The 17,383-nt window shown below is 41.8% G+C and overlaps 1 protein-coding gene across 1 annotated transcript; it reads right to left on the bottom strand.

The window, feature by feature from the left end:
• Positions 1-1,400: 1,400 nt before the first annotated feature.
• LOC137279012 (uncharacterized) lies at positions 1,401-15,329 on the bottom strand. Its single transcript, XM_067811501.1, has 8 exons — positions 14,870-15,329; positions 13,461-13,746; positions 7,510-7,867; positions 6,560-6,765; positions 4,048-4,187; positions 3,422-3,707; positions 2,634-2,705; positions 1,401-2,132 (listed from the first exon to the last, which is right to left on the bottom strand). Exons 1-8 carry the CDS (start codon positions 15,104-15,106, stop codon positions 1,510-1,512), a joined length of 2,208 nt encoding a protein of 735 aa, XP_067667602.1. The 5' UTR covers positions 15,107-15,329; the 3' UTR covers positions 1,401-1,509.
• Positions 15,330-17,383: the final 2,054 nt, after the last annotated feature.

The following is a 17,383-nucleotide window of genomic DNA, read 5'->3' on the forward strand; positions in this document are numbered from 1 at the left end:
CACCGGAAAGAAAAGGTGGGTAGATGGGTAACACATAAATACAAATTCCAGAAAGACGGACAGGTTCATACATGTACTCATTTGTTCTGTGAAACCTTCATATCATTTATGAAACGTTCGTTCCAGGTTTGAATCTTGTCATTATTTCACTGTTCTGAAATTATTTTCTGTCCTTAGGTACTAGAAACTTGGGGTTTTCTCCTCTTTTAAAAAATACTGTTGTATTTCAAAGAGTGGTTTTCCCTGTTTTACACATGACTGGTGGAGAAACACATAGTCGAATCGATATCCTTAGTCAGGTAATAAGTAACGGCTTCTTTCAGTAAATTGGGTTTTCATTTGCGTTTTTCATTTTGTAAATTATTTCGCTGAGCTCTCGTTGACCGTCAGCAATATTCCTTAAAGCCCTTTCTTGCGAACACTGAGGTATGTTCACTACAGATACTCTGACTGTTGTGGAGATTATTCCTGGTTTAAACGACTGTTGACTGTTCACGTGTATCAATCCATGGATAAGATTTCATAACTGTCGTGAATATTTCACCCTTAGATTTTAAACATATCCATCTATTGAACACGTGGACTTGTAACACCTGATTCTTTTACAGGCGCTTTGATGGAAATTGTCGGTCTGACATGAATTATTAATAATTCAACATGAACGATCAAACAAAACCAACATGCCAATTGTGAAGAAAACGATCAAAGTTTGTTAAATATACCTTAGGTATTATTAAGCAGATACATAAAGATGGTGTTGTTCTTCATATTCTCCACCTGTGACGTTCCGGGATCGTCAGCGACCCATGCTTGTCGTAAGAGGTGACTAACAGGATCCGGTGATCTTGGTTGACACATGTCATCGTATTCCTGTTGTGCATATCGATGCTCATGCAGTGGATTACTTAACTTAAATGTCTGGTACAGACCGCCGTCTGGTTAATCTTAACTCCCCCTCTTTAACATTGCACTAAGGTTACATTACGATCACCTAATTGCTTTGGGAAATCAGGACCTGGGTTATTGCTAAAAGTGACGTAAAACGATTCTTCATTCTCTCACACCTCATATCCACAATATATCCAGTGCCATACTCAGGGCGTCCTCTAAAAAGTCAAATGTGAACCAGAAACAGTTAAAACAAGTGTATCAACGGCGTTTGGGTACAAGAACGCGCATTCAGTGACCTAAGCCAAAGTGTCGCCTCTTAGTCCAACACGCGTTCTTGTGGAACACATTCCAACGAAAGACATGGAACCAGACAATCAAGTGACTGGCTTCATGAGCAACAGGAATACGATGACCTGTGGACAAAGTCAGGGAGCCTTGGGTTGCTGAAGACCAATTCTAGCCCGGATATTCACGGGTGGGAATTGGTCGGCCACATTGAAAAGTAAGACTTTATGCGTCAGATGCATTTACATTTTATTATCTTCCATTACGTTGCTTCCTTTACCGCATTAAACAATGAATAACTGTCATATAAGTTCGTATCATGACATCACAAACTTATGGCATAACGCACGACATCAGGGCCTCGCGCCATAACTGCCCTGGGGGACACTGCTGTACCAGCTCCCGTCCTAGGAGGCACTGTATATACTTCGTGGGGTCGGGATGGGGGTATATTCCAACCCCGTCAGGGTGCTCGCAGATATCAGGATCTAGGGTCGTCGTTAGCGACGTCTGGATCTTCGTGACGCTGACCGACGTCGCTGTCGTCGTTTTGGAGGAAAGAAGCTCGGGACTTACACAAGTGAGTTGGGTTTGATCCCAAACAAAGGAGCTCGGACAGAGCTGCACCCACGGGTTGCCCCATGTATCACACTGAATGAATCTGTCAGGTTTGGGGTGCGTGAAGTATAGCAGTCCGGTCCTGATGTCGTGCGCGGTACAAGGGTTGGATATGTTCCCGCTCAAGATATGACGGCCTGGAAGTTCAGTGGCGGCTATGGCGGACCCACAGCCATGAGATATGACGTCATAGGCCTCTCCCGGGGGACACTGGGTAATGTACATCTTTCCGCTCAGGTCACACTGAATAAACCTGGTTTTATCAAACGGGTGGGTGAAGGACAGGGCGTGGCCATGTATGTTTTCCTGTGGACAGGGGTTGGCAGGTAGACTGGTGTCTGAAAAACATGGTACGTATGTAGAATTTGCATGGAAAGGGCAGTTCAACACTGAGAACCTGAAGAATTAATATGAACCGAATAGTGGATCGTGTCATAAGACGGACAAGATTTGCCTGTATAAGGTCTAAATACTAAAATAAACTAGATTGTTATAACTCAGCATTGTTATAACCCATCGTTATGCATTCAAAACTAGCACACCTTGTAAGTACATTAAAAATTAGCCGTTCTTGAGACAACCTTCAAAACTAGCAATGTTTCAGAGTACATTCAATATTAGGCATGCTTGAGAGTACATTCAAAACCAACAATGCTTGAGAGTACATTCAAAACTAGCCATGCTCGAGAGTACATTCAGAACTAGCCGTGCATGAGGGTATATTCAAAACTAGCATGCGTACACACATTCACCTTTCACTATCCACACACACACCGCAATACACACGAACGCACGCACGAACGCGTTTCTAGAAATTCATTCAACGTCATCAATTTTACCTTGTTCTGGTATGCAAAGCTGTTTCTGCACCTGTGGACAACCATCGGCCTCACCTTGACACCCATGTTCGCCTGATGGCACAAAAACACATCATACAAACAGCACTGGAAGTTAACACGTTTCTGGGTCAGGAGGTCTGAGAGTGAGCACTTCAGCCCTAAGTGTCTTAGTTCAGAACCAGTACAGAATAGTGAGTGAGTTTAGTTTAACGCCGCACTCAGCAGTATTCCAGCTATATGGCAGCGGTCTGTAAATAATCGAGTCTGCACCACACAACCCAGTGATCAATAGCATGAGCATCTATCTACACAACCGGGATACGATGGCATGTGTCAATTTAAAAATTAAGTCGGTGAGACTGTTAATCGTCACTTACGACAAGCATGGGCTACTGAAGGCCAGTTCTAATCCTCCCTGAATATGCTGTTAACCAGCTCTGATATAGCATGAAATGCAGTACAGTAGGAATGAACGATTGAGTAAGATGGGTTTCAGGCAATATTCCAGCAGTATCACGGCAGGGTTTCACACCTGTGTGTAATCGAACCCATTCCTTCCTATTACGAGCTACCGCTTTAACCACTAACCACTGGGTTCCCACAAGATAATTTTGTGTGTCTATATTTCGGATTTCTGTATACTCAGCTCTAACGAGCATTATATTGTCAAACACGCTTGTGTGTACGCAGGGACCAAGTTTAGCTTCGACATAACCGTTTCTTCGACACAGCGGTTTTGTATTAATATTGATAGTATGAATAATGTATGGGGCTGCATTAGTCTCTACCTGGTGACACTGAGACTTCGGGAACACTCGTCGACAGAGAGTCGTTGAAACCACTGTCGACTTGGCTCAGCACAGCCACGTTGAAGTTAGCAGACGAACATGACGCCATCTTGGAGGTGGCGAGATTCACCGCCTCTACAGTCAGGTAGAATGATTGGTTGTGTTGGAGGAGTAGTTGCTTTGGACGCGGCCCCGTCACGGAGAAGGAAAAGTCGTTGAAAGCCTGACTAGGCCGTGGGCTGCTGTAGGAGCCGTACACGTGAACGACCCCGCAGTCGACAACCACCTGATAACAGTGATAGTCCTGCGTATTGTGTGAAGGGCATTCACTTCATCCTTCTAGCTTAGATCAGTTGATAATTCTCAAAACAACTGTAATAGGGTTAGAGTTAGTGAGTGAGTTTAGTTTTACGCCGCACTCAGCAATATTCCAGCTATGTGGCGGCGGTCTTTAAATAATCGGGTCTGGACCAGACAATCCAGTGATCAACAACATGAGATAGGGTTAGACAATAGGGTAAAACTGTGTGAAAAGCGTTCACCGGATTCACTGCCATGTAGTTGGGATATTTGCAGGGACAGCGTTAAACAAACACGTATTCAAATAGTGGTATGATATCTACAACCTGTAAGTAGTTGCTGTTGTCGTTGCATTCATTCATGTCGTCTCTCTTCAGATAGAAGTGTTTCTTGGGACCCTGGTCAGGCAGGCTTGACCTCATGATCTCCGTCGTTGTGTTGCAGTGCAACACCCTTACAGCCGGAGCTACAACAAAACAACAGATGTAACCACCGGTATCATGTGAGAATATGATCATGTTTGGTCACTGGCGAATATGGCAGATACTTATGTAATTATTTATTCTAATGGACGTTGTTCACTTTGACAACGGTCTAAGGGAAGTAACTCTGGGACATCCACATTGCTAGATATTCCCTTGGCCATGGTCTAAGGGAAACAACTCTGAGACAACTGCATCGATGGAAGTCCAGACCACTGATTGGCTGGAAAGTGTAACCGCCATGTTTGCTTTGGCAGAATAAGTTAGTGATCACTTTTCTTGACACTTTCCTCCTGTATTCCTGGTAATTATGACTTTATCATATCCAGTGTACTGTATATCTTCACGCCACATGTTGATGAACACAAATGTATATATGTTAAGTTGCATGAAAACTGTGTGTACTGTATATTTACCGATTTGGATATGACGCTAGAGTACATATATCATCATTATATCACTGTAAGTGTATTTTAAGATGTATTTTTACTTTTCCTGAGATCGCTCGAAATGCTGCGAGTGAGGGATAACGTTGACCCCAGAGGTGTTTTGGTATGATTTTTTTTATATAAAGTTAATAAACTGGGAGTTATGTCGTGGAGATCAGGCCGGATGTGTGGGTGAAAGTGTCACCCAATTCTTAGGGTACATTTTAGCCTGAAATCGGAACAAGTCGATGTCGGCACGACAATCCAATATGGCAACTGCTGCTCTTTTACTCTATTAGTATATGATGTGCGTGCAGATCTATTAACTGTGTTTAACTTACAGTGCTATATCGGGTTCCAGAGTCGGCTCGGAGTCAGGTAGAGGATAGTCATGCTTAACTGCGGCATGGGATCTTAGAGAACTAGCACTATAAAAGCAGCTAAAGTCTGGGCTAGTACAAGCAGATACACATACACGTGCGTGCATGTTGTCATGTGAGCGAAATATTCTCAGGTGCAGTCTAAGTAAACTTAGTCTCAGTGTATGTCGTTACACTCCACCACTGAGTCTAACAAAAGCTAGTAGAAGGTCAAGTCAGGTAACTTTTGAGCGACCAATCACCGTCCAATCAAACGCTAGAAGGTTAAATAGATTTAACCAATCAGACAACGGCTACTATTTAGGGATCGGAGGGACTTTCAAAATATTCAGGTCACTGACACAGATCTGTCCACAAACAAAAATCCGCATATAACACACTTGTTTGACCTGCAGTATGTACGCTTTGGGGTTTCTGTTGTCATGGTTACCATTAGCTAATATTTTCGCAAGATGACATCCTTGAATATTGCCCCAAACACCATTTTCAGCGACTGTTTACTCACCGTTGTCATGGTTGTACGTACGCCGTGTGCATTACCCGGAAGCCAGCGTACGCTAAATTGCATTCGGAATCGTTCGGGAACGACCGTTTTCGAGATAAAAAGTTCAAAAGGTATGTGCGAATGTTCACTTTGGCGATTTGGTACGCTGTGTTCTGATTGGTCAGTCTCAAAGGTTACCTGACGTGACCTCCCATCAGATTTTGTTAGACTCAGTAGTGGAATGTGACGAAAAGTACTGAGGATACGTTTACTTAGACTGTCTCAGGTGCGACGTTAAACCCAATTTCACGTCACCTCGCCTTCTACTATGAGCGGGGACAGAGGGATGTCTCAGAATTTGATTGCTTCTTTGAATGGCATTTTAGAAGCTGGGAAATACAAAATTGACAAACTTCAATTGGATAACAGCTTCGTTATTACGAGATTTGGTTGTTTTCGTTCTACGCGTTTTCCTTCGCATTTAGCAAAACAGATTTAAAGCATGATATGTTTTAACAGCATTTAGAAGTGGCTGTAGATGACCAAGATATTTTATGGCTTAAGCTTCTTTATTTTTTTCCACACAACTTTTCATTGCAGATCCCTTCATCAGGTGAAGTGACAGTTGAGACTTTCTGTCACTTCATCTCATGAGGGGATCTGTAATAATCCCGAAATGTTGTGTGAAAAGAATAAAAAAAGCTTAATCCATAAAATATCTTGGGCATTTGAAAAGTGTTTTTGGCTTATGATATACCAGTATCTCCGGAGTTCTGGTAAACAGGTGCAAATCCCACGTACGTGTTTTCAAAATTTAGTTAATCTCCATGATGAAAACGATACGGTTCGACTACTTCGCAGATTATGCACTGTATCCTGTATCAGTTCACACGCCGTGAAAACAAATATACGGTTTTTAAAGAAAGATAAACTCAACTTCTTCACTTACACTATCGTTCCAAAGAAAACATGAATAAACCGAACACGTACTCCATTCTGTTGTCATCAAAAGCAACGTCTACATATGTCAATAAAATGACTGAATAACCTATGTATGTTCTTACCTTCACAAGATCCCTGCAGAACGTCGTACACGATGTCCCTAATGTGAGCGAACGTGGGCAGCACGTATACGTGATTACACGTGGGGACCGACGCTAACGCGTTCAGCACCCGGATGTTCACTTCACCGACCCCGACGGTGAAGACCGTGATTCCGGCTCTGTGGGCGTCTTGACCGACATCAATGGTGGCATTAGAGCTCTTCGACCTGTGTTGGCATTACATATTAAAACAAATTACCAGTCTCACATAAATACTCGGGAACAATTATTTTTTCCGTTGTATGGATATTGTGACCTTTGCCCATTCCATACCTAAAAGTGTGTGAGTGAATAACGTTTTACGAAATATTCGAGCTTCTCTCATCATCCCTACACTGGGAAGTTTTTGGCACCCCGTCGACCCTCTACACCAACAAACGCGTGGTGCTCATCATGACAGAGTTCCAATCACCGGGAAATCGCAAAGACTGCATCGTTACTTTTGCTATCATCCACTGGGTGTGAAGTCCATTTCTGGTTTCCTCCGCCGCGATATTGCTGGAATATTGCAAACAGCGGCGGAAACCCAACTCACTTAATCCACTGGTTTGTTAGTATCGGATAATAACCGACAAGTGAGTGTGCTAATTCATTGATTCAGCATTAAGAACATACATGTATCGTGACATCATGATCATGACATTTCGCGCCATGAACAGAGATCTTAATTTTGTAATGATGCCACCACAACCACGTGCAGAGTCGTTCATCTTCCGCGTGACGGAATCCAAAGAACATGAGCGCCAATAACACCTGATTCTTAGCGTGTCCTGCATGAGTGGCGCTTTCGAAACGAATCACTTCCGGCCTTGCTCTCACCTTAGGTTCATACCCCGTCACATCAACGAAACACTTTTCAAAGCGATATTGCTGGGATTTTGCTTAAGGCGCAACTCGTTCACTCACTTTACCTTCCGTCTGTTATGAGAATGGCGATCTTAGAAGCCTCCCGCCTGGCGCCATGTGCGGCACTGAATACGTCATGGATGGTGACATTGATGGCTTCAGCGGTGTTGGATCCGCCAGGGATGTAGACCATGTTGTCGAGGTAGCTGTTGACCTGTTCGGCGGTGTGGTAGCGATCCAGGTGGAACTCCACTATGGCGAAACTGCTGTATTTGACCATGGCGACCCTGGTGCCCGGGTTTGACTTGAAAAGAGTTGCCACGGCGTCCTTGACGAAGTCCAGCGTCCTGTAGAAGTCCACTCTGTCCACGCTGCTGGAACTGTCCAGCACGAAGGCCACGTCCAGCTGGGTACTGGAGCACACTGTAAGTAAATAATACTATGGTTCAGAGTAACACTTTGGAAAAACGGCATATACCAAAATGGACAAAATTTAAAGTATGCACAAAACGTCGTTAAAAGTATTCGTCATTTGTAACAAACAAACTTGATTAAGCAGTGTTCACGAATAGCGTGGCAGATTCACCAATGGTCAGATAGAAATCACCAACCCTCCAGCCCCAGTGTCTGACTGAATATTTCACAATGTCTTTGTGTGAAGTTGTTATTTGCGGCATGTGACACTTGTTTGCTGTTTATAAATCTTATGTTTGTTATCATATAATGTTAATAATTTCAAAGCCAATTATAAGAAATGTTAAATCTGAAATGTTTGTTTAGTTTTATTCTGTGGGTCCTGTGAATTTTCAGTGGGACAGACAGAAATCTGAAACTTACAGGATCCAGCAGTAACTGTATAATCCCGCGGTAAGGCGGGTTACATTACATGTAGACCGTTATGGGCCAGACTCCGCTATTCAAATGACATTGTATCTTGTGTCGGGTGTCCTTGATCATGATATCAACTACCACATCCAGACTTACATGCAGCACAGTGAAATGTTCCACAGGAACAAGGAAGAAAACAACAGCAAGACAAAGGAGACGAAAAATTAATTGCATCTGCAGCGAAAATATTTCATCTTCGATTATAACTACATGTATAGTACTCGTGAAGATCCGGGTTAGAACTGTTCTTCAGTAATTCGTGGTCTTCATGAGCCCATGCTATTCGTACTGGGTGGTCAGGCTCGCTGTCTTAGTTGACAGATGTCGTCATATTCCAACTGCATGCTCATGCTGCTGATCCCTGAATTGTCCGGTCCAGACTCGATTATTTACAGACCGCCGTCATATAGGTGGATTATTGCTGAGTGCAGCGTAAAACTGAACTCACTCAGTGATGACAACTATAATGCTATTATTTCTTCCCCTAGATGACTTTAAGTTCGTCGTCCGGAATAACACGAGTTGGTCACGAACGACCAGTACCCTGCTCCAGTATATGTGTAATTTTATGATGGAGTCCACCACTATAAACACCGATTGCTCTTTGAACAAAACATTCTTGCAGGAGCTGAACTAAATACACGTTCTGTTTGTAATACTAATGTCTCATTCTAGCTGGGACCAGATTTGTTGAAGATTGTCCGGTTGGAAAATTGTCTTGTCTGGGCCCTTATTCTGGAAACGTTCGTATCTCTAAGAATGTTTAACTTTGATTGCAGACAGTGTGTTACGAATGTGCTTGAGAATTTCGTATGATTACGAACGGTTCAAGCACAACTAGCCAGACTCGGCGTCGCATTGCAGGAATATTGCAGAGTGCGACGTGTAACAGCATCTGGCAGTGTGACCATACCATGTAACCATCGATGAATATACAGTGAACGTAATCTCCATGTGAAGTCGGGTTACAAATCAGTTCCTCCATACTCTCTGAAGAAAACATTCTTGAAGGAGCTGAACGAAATAAACTTTCTGTTTGTGACGCTAATACTAGTATTTTATTCCAAACACATGAGTTGTTGAAGAACACTAGAATTTCACCAGACAAGACAATTTTCCAACAATCAAGGAACCCCAAAGGCTGCTAAATATACTCAAGGCAAGAAGTAATGCCTTCATGGTCACTTCCGGTAATGACGTTAAGTTACGACTAAATATACGTATTGTTCCTCTAACGCACACAGCAATGTCACTTGAAATCGAAGTCGGGCAAATAACTACAGTGTTCCCAGAAATTATTGAGAAAATCTTTGTTTTTTTTCTAATGATGCTAAGATTGGAAAAAGGGTTTTCACTATGCACTAAGCATACTAAATAAGGGAGACAACTCTTGAAGGCTTAGAAGGCAGCCCATTACGTCAAGAGTTATCTCCCTTGTCTGAGCAGACGGCTTCCTGTGTTGACATGGCAGAATTTACAGCAAGAGAGAAAAGAAAGCTCATTCTAGATGATTTTGAAAGGGGTGAGGCTGATGCTAAAGTGTTAGCTTGTAGACATGGTGTTCCTCTGTCTACAGTATACAGAACTTTGAAGAATATTCAAACAGGAACCGGGGTAGAGCACAAAGCAGGGGCAGGTCGGCCTAGGAAATTCAGTGTTGTGGATCGCCGAAGACTTGGGCAGATTGTGAGTAGGGGCAAATTGAAAAGTGTTGAGAACATCAGAAATGAAATGATTAGCAGAGGAAGTCCTCAGGTATGCTATGAAACAGTTAGGCAGGAATTACAGAGACTTAATTGGGTGAAAAAACGTGGAATTCCCTCGCCGTTGATGAAAGATGCACAAAAGGAAAAACGTTTAAACTGGTGTCGGGCTCATGAAAATCAAGATTGGGATAATGTTTTCTTTTTGGACGAAAGTTCTGTTTGGCTTTTCCCTAATTGTGTGAAAATTTGGACCAAAGATACTGTCAAACCTATCTACCAGCGACCAAAACATAGCCCGAAGTTTCACATGTGGGGTGGCATATCGGCTCGCGGAGTGACGCCATTGTGTGTTTTCACGGGAAACTTGACAAAAGAAAGATACGTTGACATTCTAAATGGTCACCTTCTTCCGACAGCACAAACATTGTATGAAGATGATTGGATTTTCCAGCATGATAATGACCCAAAACACACTGCGCGCTACACAAAACAGTGGTTGTCGGGCGAAAATGTTCAAGTTTTAGACTGGCCCAGTTACAGCCCAGACCTAAACCCAATTGAGAATGTGTGGGGAGTCATGAAGGACAGAATAAACCAAAAGGGACTGAGAAATATTGAAGATATGAAGGCCGAGGTGGTCCAATATTGGGATACCCTGTCACACGATTACCTACAAACTTTGATGGGTAGTGTGCCTAGGCGTATTCAGGCATGCATTGCTGAGCGAGGAGGTCTAACAAAGTACTAAAACAAGACTGAGACTGTAAAAGGATGATGTTTTAACATGTTTATGTAAGTAAAACGCCAGAAGTTAATAAACGTAATGAGTTACATGACGCAACATGATTCTCAATAATTTCTGGGAATACTATATGTTATCAATAACATTGTCATTGAAGAGCATTAACATTTCAACATCCCATTTTCATTCCTCGTTAAAGTACACCAAACTATGTCTTGTTTCTCAATATTCATGCAAGCGGGGCTTTAGAAAATAGTTTCAGAATAAATTCAAACGTTTGGGTAGCCCTTAATACTCCACAGAAGGGCAGAGCTGTAGCTGTCTCGTTTTACGCGATCACAGGGCATTACCGTGTTTTCCTGAAGAAACGTTTGTTTTTCGAGATAGGTTTAATAACGATTGTGCATTAAGCACTATGTCTGTAAGACTTTTAGTAGAACTTGATGACTACATTTAATCATAAAATTCTCCAGTCAAAACTAAATTAGCACATACAGGTCATTTTCAAAACTGGTAGAATTTTTAGGAGCTGGAGTTTACTGTAATAAAGAACTGAAAAACCTGCCAATTTTCAAAATGACTCTTATACAATGTAATACAACAGCCATTTATCGTAGCCTCGAATTCGGTCCGTTTATTGATAACTAGACATGTGTAATATTTGTGAAGAATGGTCACTTCATGGGCCGAACATTGAGACGATAGCGAGTAACGAGCTCTCTGGATGTCTGTATAGCCTTACTGAAGGCTGCCGTGACACAATGCTAAGCCTCTGAATGTATGCTATTCTACCCTTTACAGAGGCAAGTTCAGATGTCATTCTGTTAGCGAGAAAATGTATGAATAATATTACATTACTTAGAAATTTCAGTTATTCCTTAGAGATTTGTGCAAATCTAAGTGTTCTGTCATAAATCCGAGTTCAGCCGCCCTTACAAGCTGGAATATTTTATGCGCGGCAGAAAACAGCCTGTCATCCTGCTATTTATGAACACCTCGAAACAGCATGTAAAGACGAACAAACTGTGAGTGAGTACTGCTTTAGACCGCTTCTAGAAATATCACGGCGGGGTACAAATAGGCTTCATATATTGTTTCCTATGTGTGGAATCGAACCCGACCGAGCACTTGAACCACCACGCCTCCCCACCGTTGTGCCACACAGGAAGAAGACATAATTATCAATAGATGTTCTTGTCCTCTTAAACTTCTGTACACTGACTTTTTGTTTCTTGAATAAGGAATGAAAACAACCAGACATTTTACCATATGATGTAAAGGAATATAAAATTAGCGCTACTAACTTTCAACTTGAAATTTTCGTTTCGAAAAATTAAAAGGATTGTTTAATCCCACCTGGATCATTTCTGGTCAGGTCTTTTAAAACATAAATATATAGACAATTTACTCACGTAAGCAAAATCATGTTTACATTGTGCGCGTGTCATGTTGAAGTAACTTTCATATTGCAATAAAAGTAAATCATCTTTAATATTTGAGGAAATATTGTTCAGCAGGCTTAGAGTATGAATGAATTTAGTTTAAGGCCACACTCATAAATATTCCAGCTACATGGCAGCGGTCTATAAATAATCGAGTCTGGACCAGACAATCCAGTGATCAACAGCATGATCTTCAGTCTAGCAATTGAGATGCGATGACGTGTGTCAACCAAGTCAGCGAACCCTAACTTTTACCATCCGATCATGTTAGTTGCCTCTTAAACAAGACTGGGTTACTGAAGATCAGTTTTAACCTGGATCTACAAGGATTGAACAGATTTAGACATTCAACACCTAGTAAGTGTGAGATTAGTCTTTGGATTAGGAAAGATGTATAAATGAGACAGAATATTTTCGGCACTGTGGAACAAAATTATCAAAATGACATTGAATGATGAATTCTGAAGCGAAACTTTTCTCATGACGAGAAATCTTTATGTTTTATGTAAAAATGTCCACGTGAAGTCAAGACAATCTTACTATTAATAACCTCTTCTCGATTATAGAAAGAATGGACAGGTGCGTTGACTGAAGAATTGTAAAGGTGTATATATAGGTTCATACTATATTCTAAAACTGGTTGTGAATGCTTACATTTAACACTACTGTACATGGTGTTAAATTCAAGCTGGTACTTGAATATAATTTCACCCCAAATGGGCCCCTTTAAGGTCAAGACTTGTGATTTGTAGTGCAGCATGATTACATGTAGTTATTGTAATGACATGTTGTGAATGAGATGTTACTGTAGATATGTTAAAACTGGTTGTGAATACTGGCTTTTAACACTTACGGCTAAAATCAAGCTGTACCCAAATCGTAATTAAACCCCAAACGGTCCCTGTAATGTTTAGCGCGACACGATTACTTCTCATTAGTGCATGAAGTTGCACAAAGTTGTGAATAATGATTTTCCTTGGTAAACTGTTGGCAAGTAATTAAATTACTGCTGACAATGTATTGCAACCCTAACTGGAGTTAGAACCTTATGGTTGGTATTGACATGTTTTTCATCACGAACACCTGTTGTAAAGCGGATGTTATTTGTATGCTAATAACTGATAGTTGTAAATAAGTCACTTTGGCAAATTCCCGGGATTCAAACCTATCCTGCATTATTACACAAACACGACTGCAGGGAGACCAGCGAGTGATTGAGAACAGAGCTTAGGTTTTACCGTTAGGCATGTCATGCACTTTATCCATGTAGCTGTAGGGTAGTATGCCGTCATGGAAGGCGTCCCTCCAGAAGACCTGCTGCCCTGTGAGATCAGGAGGCACCCCGTCCGGTCCAACAGTGAGGAACGTGTAGAGAGAGGCAGCCAGGGCGGAGTAGAGCGGCTTCAGAAGAGCGCGCCATGGCACTCGCTTCCAGTCGATGGAGAACTCGCGAAGGATGTCCAAACATTTGGGTAGCAAACGGCCTGTACAGTTAGTTGTTGCGAGGAACTTCGACTCGTCGATCTGAAGTTATTCAAAATCAGTTTTGAAAATATTTATTTTGAACGATCCATGCATAGATATATATACTCAAATAACTGTGTTAAGCATCCGCTGACATATCTAACGTTTGAATGAGCCCCGGTCTTAACCCTTTGGAGCATTTCTCGGACGTGATTGTCCGTCGTGTGCAACAAAGTGATCCTCCTGTACAGAACCTGGCCCACTTGGTAGCTGATTTACACAAGGAATGGCGTAGACTACCTCTTCTGAGGATCAGGAGGCTGACAGGGGGTATGAGGAGGAGAGCGCTGGCTGTCACACGATCACATGCATGGAGGTTAAACACGGTATTGACCTGGAATCGTGTATGACAGGGAAAATGACATTTTGAGTGTTCACATTCAGCAATAAATACAATATTAAACATAAACAGTTTTGGAGAATGAGCAGCTATCATCGTAAAATTAACATGGATTCCAATCATTTTGTCGTTTTCTTATGCGTCAAAGGATCGGGCCAGAAAACTCATGTTTCCATCATGGATCCCACGAGAAGTCGTTTTTACTGTGTCTTGAAAACCTTTGTGTATAGCTATGTCCAATAACATGTTTGTGAAGTGACTTGCCAAAATAAATATTTAGTGATTTGCGCACACTGGGTGAGATACGTGATATTTCACAGGAAAAAAGAAAACTTTTGGAATATGTTATATTAAATTGTTTCATTGCTTTCCTTGAACGTGTTTGAGGTGTGTGTGTGTGTGTGTGGGGGGGGGGGGGGTCCATTTTGCATGAATAAATGGACTTTTTTACGCCACATATACACATGTATAGGCTCTTTTCGCTTGTGTAAACTGCGTATTGTCCTCTAACATGGTGGAACGATCATGAGGTGTCACAGTTGCCTGACCGAAGACGGCGTAACTTATGAAGTCGAATACCTGTTCAAGTACTTTACCGTTGAATAATAATGTCTTGTCGTTGTCGACACCATGTATTTGTGTTGTCCTCCTACAAAGCGACTTAATTTCTATGGCGATCGTAATTCGTACCTTAGCATTGACGTACAGTAGTCTTAGAGAGCTAAGAACGCTTTTTTACAACGACAACTGGGTGTTCTTATACAAATACATTGTTTGCCTCACCTGCCAGATTCCTCCATAGTAGCCCGGCCTATACGTCTTTGGGTCTGTTCCATCTGCGCTCTCCACGTAGGCCAGGCGTCGTAAGTACAAGTTATCTCGCCGAAAGATGCACGCATTACGTATACGGTCTACCACGGTAGTTACGACCTCGCTACCACGCGCGCCATCGTAAAGTGCTTGATCTGCACGCACACTGTCGCCCACGTAGAGAAAGAAGAAAATCAGCCTTGCGTACATTACCAACGAGTAGCTCAAACTGTGAAAGATTTCTGTCTTAACACGCTTTTCGGACGTCACATGCTTAGCTGACGGGTATTTGAGAGGCTTGTTGATGAATTATCCCGTTAGTCGTGCATGAAGGGTACAGTGTTTTACCGCCTTTCCTGGGCTAATGGACAGGGCGTGTGACTCTTGAACTGGAAGGCCCCTGATTTGAATGATAATATGTTGAAAGGACAAATAACTCTTGTCATGGAAAAACAGTATACATTAAGCAATGGGTTTTGATTTCTATCGTTGTATAAAAATGTTTTGTAAGAGAAATAATTGAATGATACGATCACAGAAGACTATTTCATTTGAAAGTATATGCTAAACAGAGCTGTATAAATTGTTTTAAATTAGTTTAGTGGATTTACGAATGTTTCCTTTAAACGATGTTCCTTATCAACTCTTGTTAAATTCATCCATTAAAGCTCTATGTTATCGAATACACATGCAACTGTTTCAGCTTTTTACAATGAACAACCGGTGATTTTCTCCTGGCTGGCTGAAAGGGGTTAAATAATGTTTACTTTCAGGTCAAACTTTCAGGACACAGAGCTCTTAAACCTACGTTTTCCAAAAGTTAGTATATATTCATGATTGGGCGTTGACACCTGTTTCAAATGTACTGATTTGCACCTTCAACTTATCTCTGATACTTTCAGCACCCTTGTTTTTCGTTGTTTTGGACAATGTTTCATTTCACTCAAAATCAACGAGTGTTGAATCAGTTGCCTCATTGCAGGTTCTAATATGTCGGTCAAAAAGCCCATTACGCACAAAAAAATTCATTTACCTAAGAGTATAAATCACCTCACCACTTTTCAGTGCATATATGGCTTTCAAATTTTAGGGTGTTCCCATACTTTTTGTTTGTAGTATATATGTTTTAGGACTGTAGCAGAATGTCATGTAGGCACAATGTTAGTGGATCTCCTTTACACATTCATCAATATTTTGCTGAAACACGTGCGCGGTTTCATTCAGTTTGCACGATTCATATGTCAATAAATAGGGTAAGGAATTACAGTCAATCCTTAACTAACCCAGAAATTGATCATGTTGTAACACAAGACGCTCTGATGAAAAGGAAAGATAAAACATTTGTTCCTGCCATATAAGAATATTATTTCCTGAAACGAATTTCCGAGAGTTACAAGTTCCCTATTATGAATGATTAGTTCCCGAAGCAAGCTGATCATTTGAGTTGGGCGGTATGGTAGCCTAATGGTTAAAGCGTTCGCTGAAGCCGAGTACTCGGGTTCGATTCCCCATATGGATACAATGTGTGAAGGGCATTTCTGTTGCCCCCCGCCCTGATGTCGATGGAATATACCCAAAATGCGGCGTAAAGCCATACTTACTTCCATTGCGTGAGTCTAGTTTACGCTGCCCATAAAATATTTCAGCTATACCATGGAATAGCAGCTGGATATAGGACCACTGCTTTCAAGAGTTTAATTCCCCATGGTTCAGCAGCCCCTGGGTATAACGTCATTCGGGCATGGGTGATAATGGGCTCGCACTAGACACGTGAAAAAAATAGACTGTGTTTGTTGAAACTGTATGATATACAGTATTCCTCCAAGATTTTCACAAAAAGTTTCCGCCGTAAGATTATTTTGCAAAACTCAGCTCTTCTGTCACCCCAAACACTACGCTAAATGGCTCTGTTAGTATCAACAGTTTGTGCCTATGTACCATTACCCCTTGAAAACACTAAATCCTCAACCTGATACGTCGGAAATGTTATATACTGATGTGGATAAATGTTACGGTGTAGTGTAACCTTACTGATACGGAACTGCTGGTTACCTCTGTCTTCAAACGTCGATGCGTTCTGCTCGACACCAGGGCATAGACTATCGTAGAGATAAGAGAGCTTCGAAAATCTAGGCCCAGTTCAACAAAGCGACAGCAAGACTAAAGTTACAATTGTCTTAGCACTACGATCGCTTTGCGAGACGGGGTCCCGTATTAATTCCACGGTGTTTTGATATTAATGGCAGTGGAGAAGCCTAGTGGTTAAAGCGTTCGCTTGTCACAAAGACCCAGGTTCCATTCCCCATATGGGTACAATGAGTGAAGCCCATTTCTGGTGTCCCCCGCCGTGTTATTGCTGGATTATTGCTGAAAACGGCGTAAACCTATGCTCACTCATGATGTTCACTGACAATATTGTTGCACTTATATTATTCACAGAGGATTTAACAGCGCTCTACAACTTTTGGCTTTATGTCAATAGGATGT

The sequence above is a fragment of the Haliotis asinina genome, chromosome 1, assembly GCF_037392515.1.
Source record: "Haliotis asinina isolate JCU_RB_2024 chromosome 1, JCU_Hal_asi_v2, whole genome shotgun sequence".
Taxonomy (NCBI): Eukaryota; Metazoa; Mollusca; class Gastropoda; order Lepetellida; family Haliotidae; genus Haliotis; species Haliotis asinina.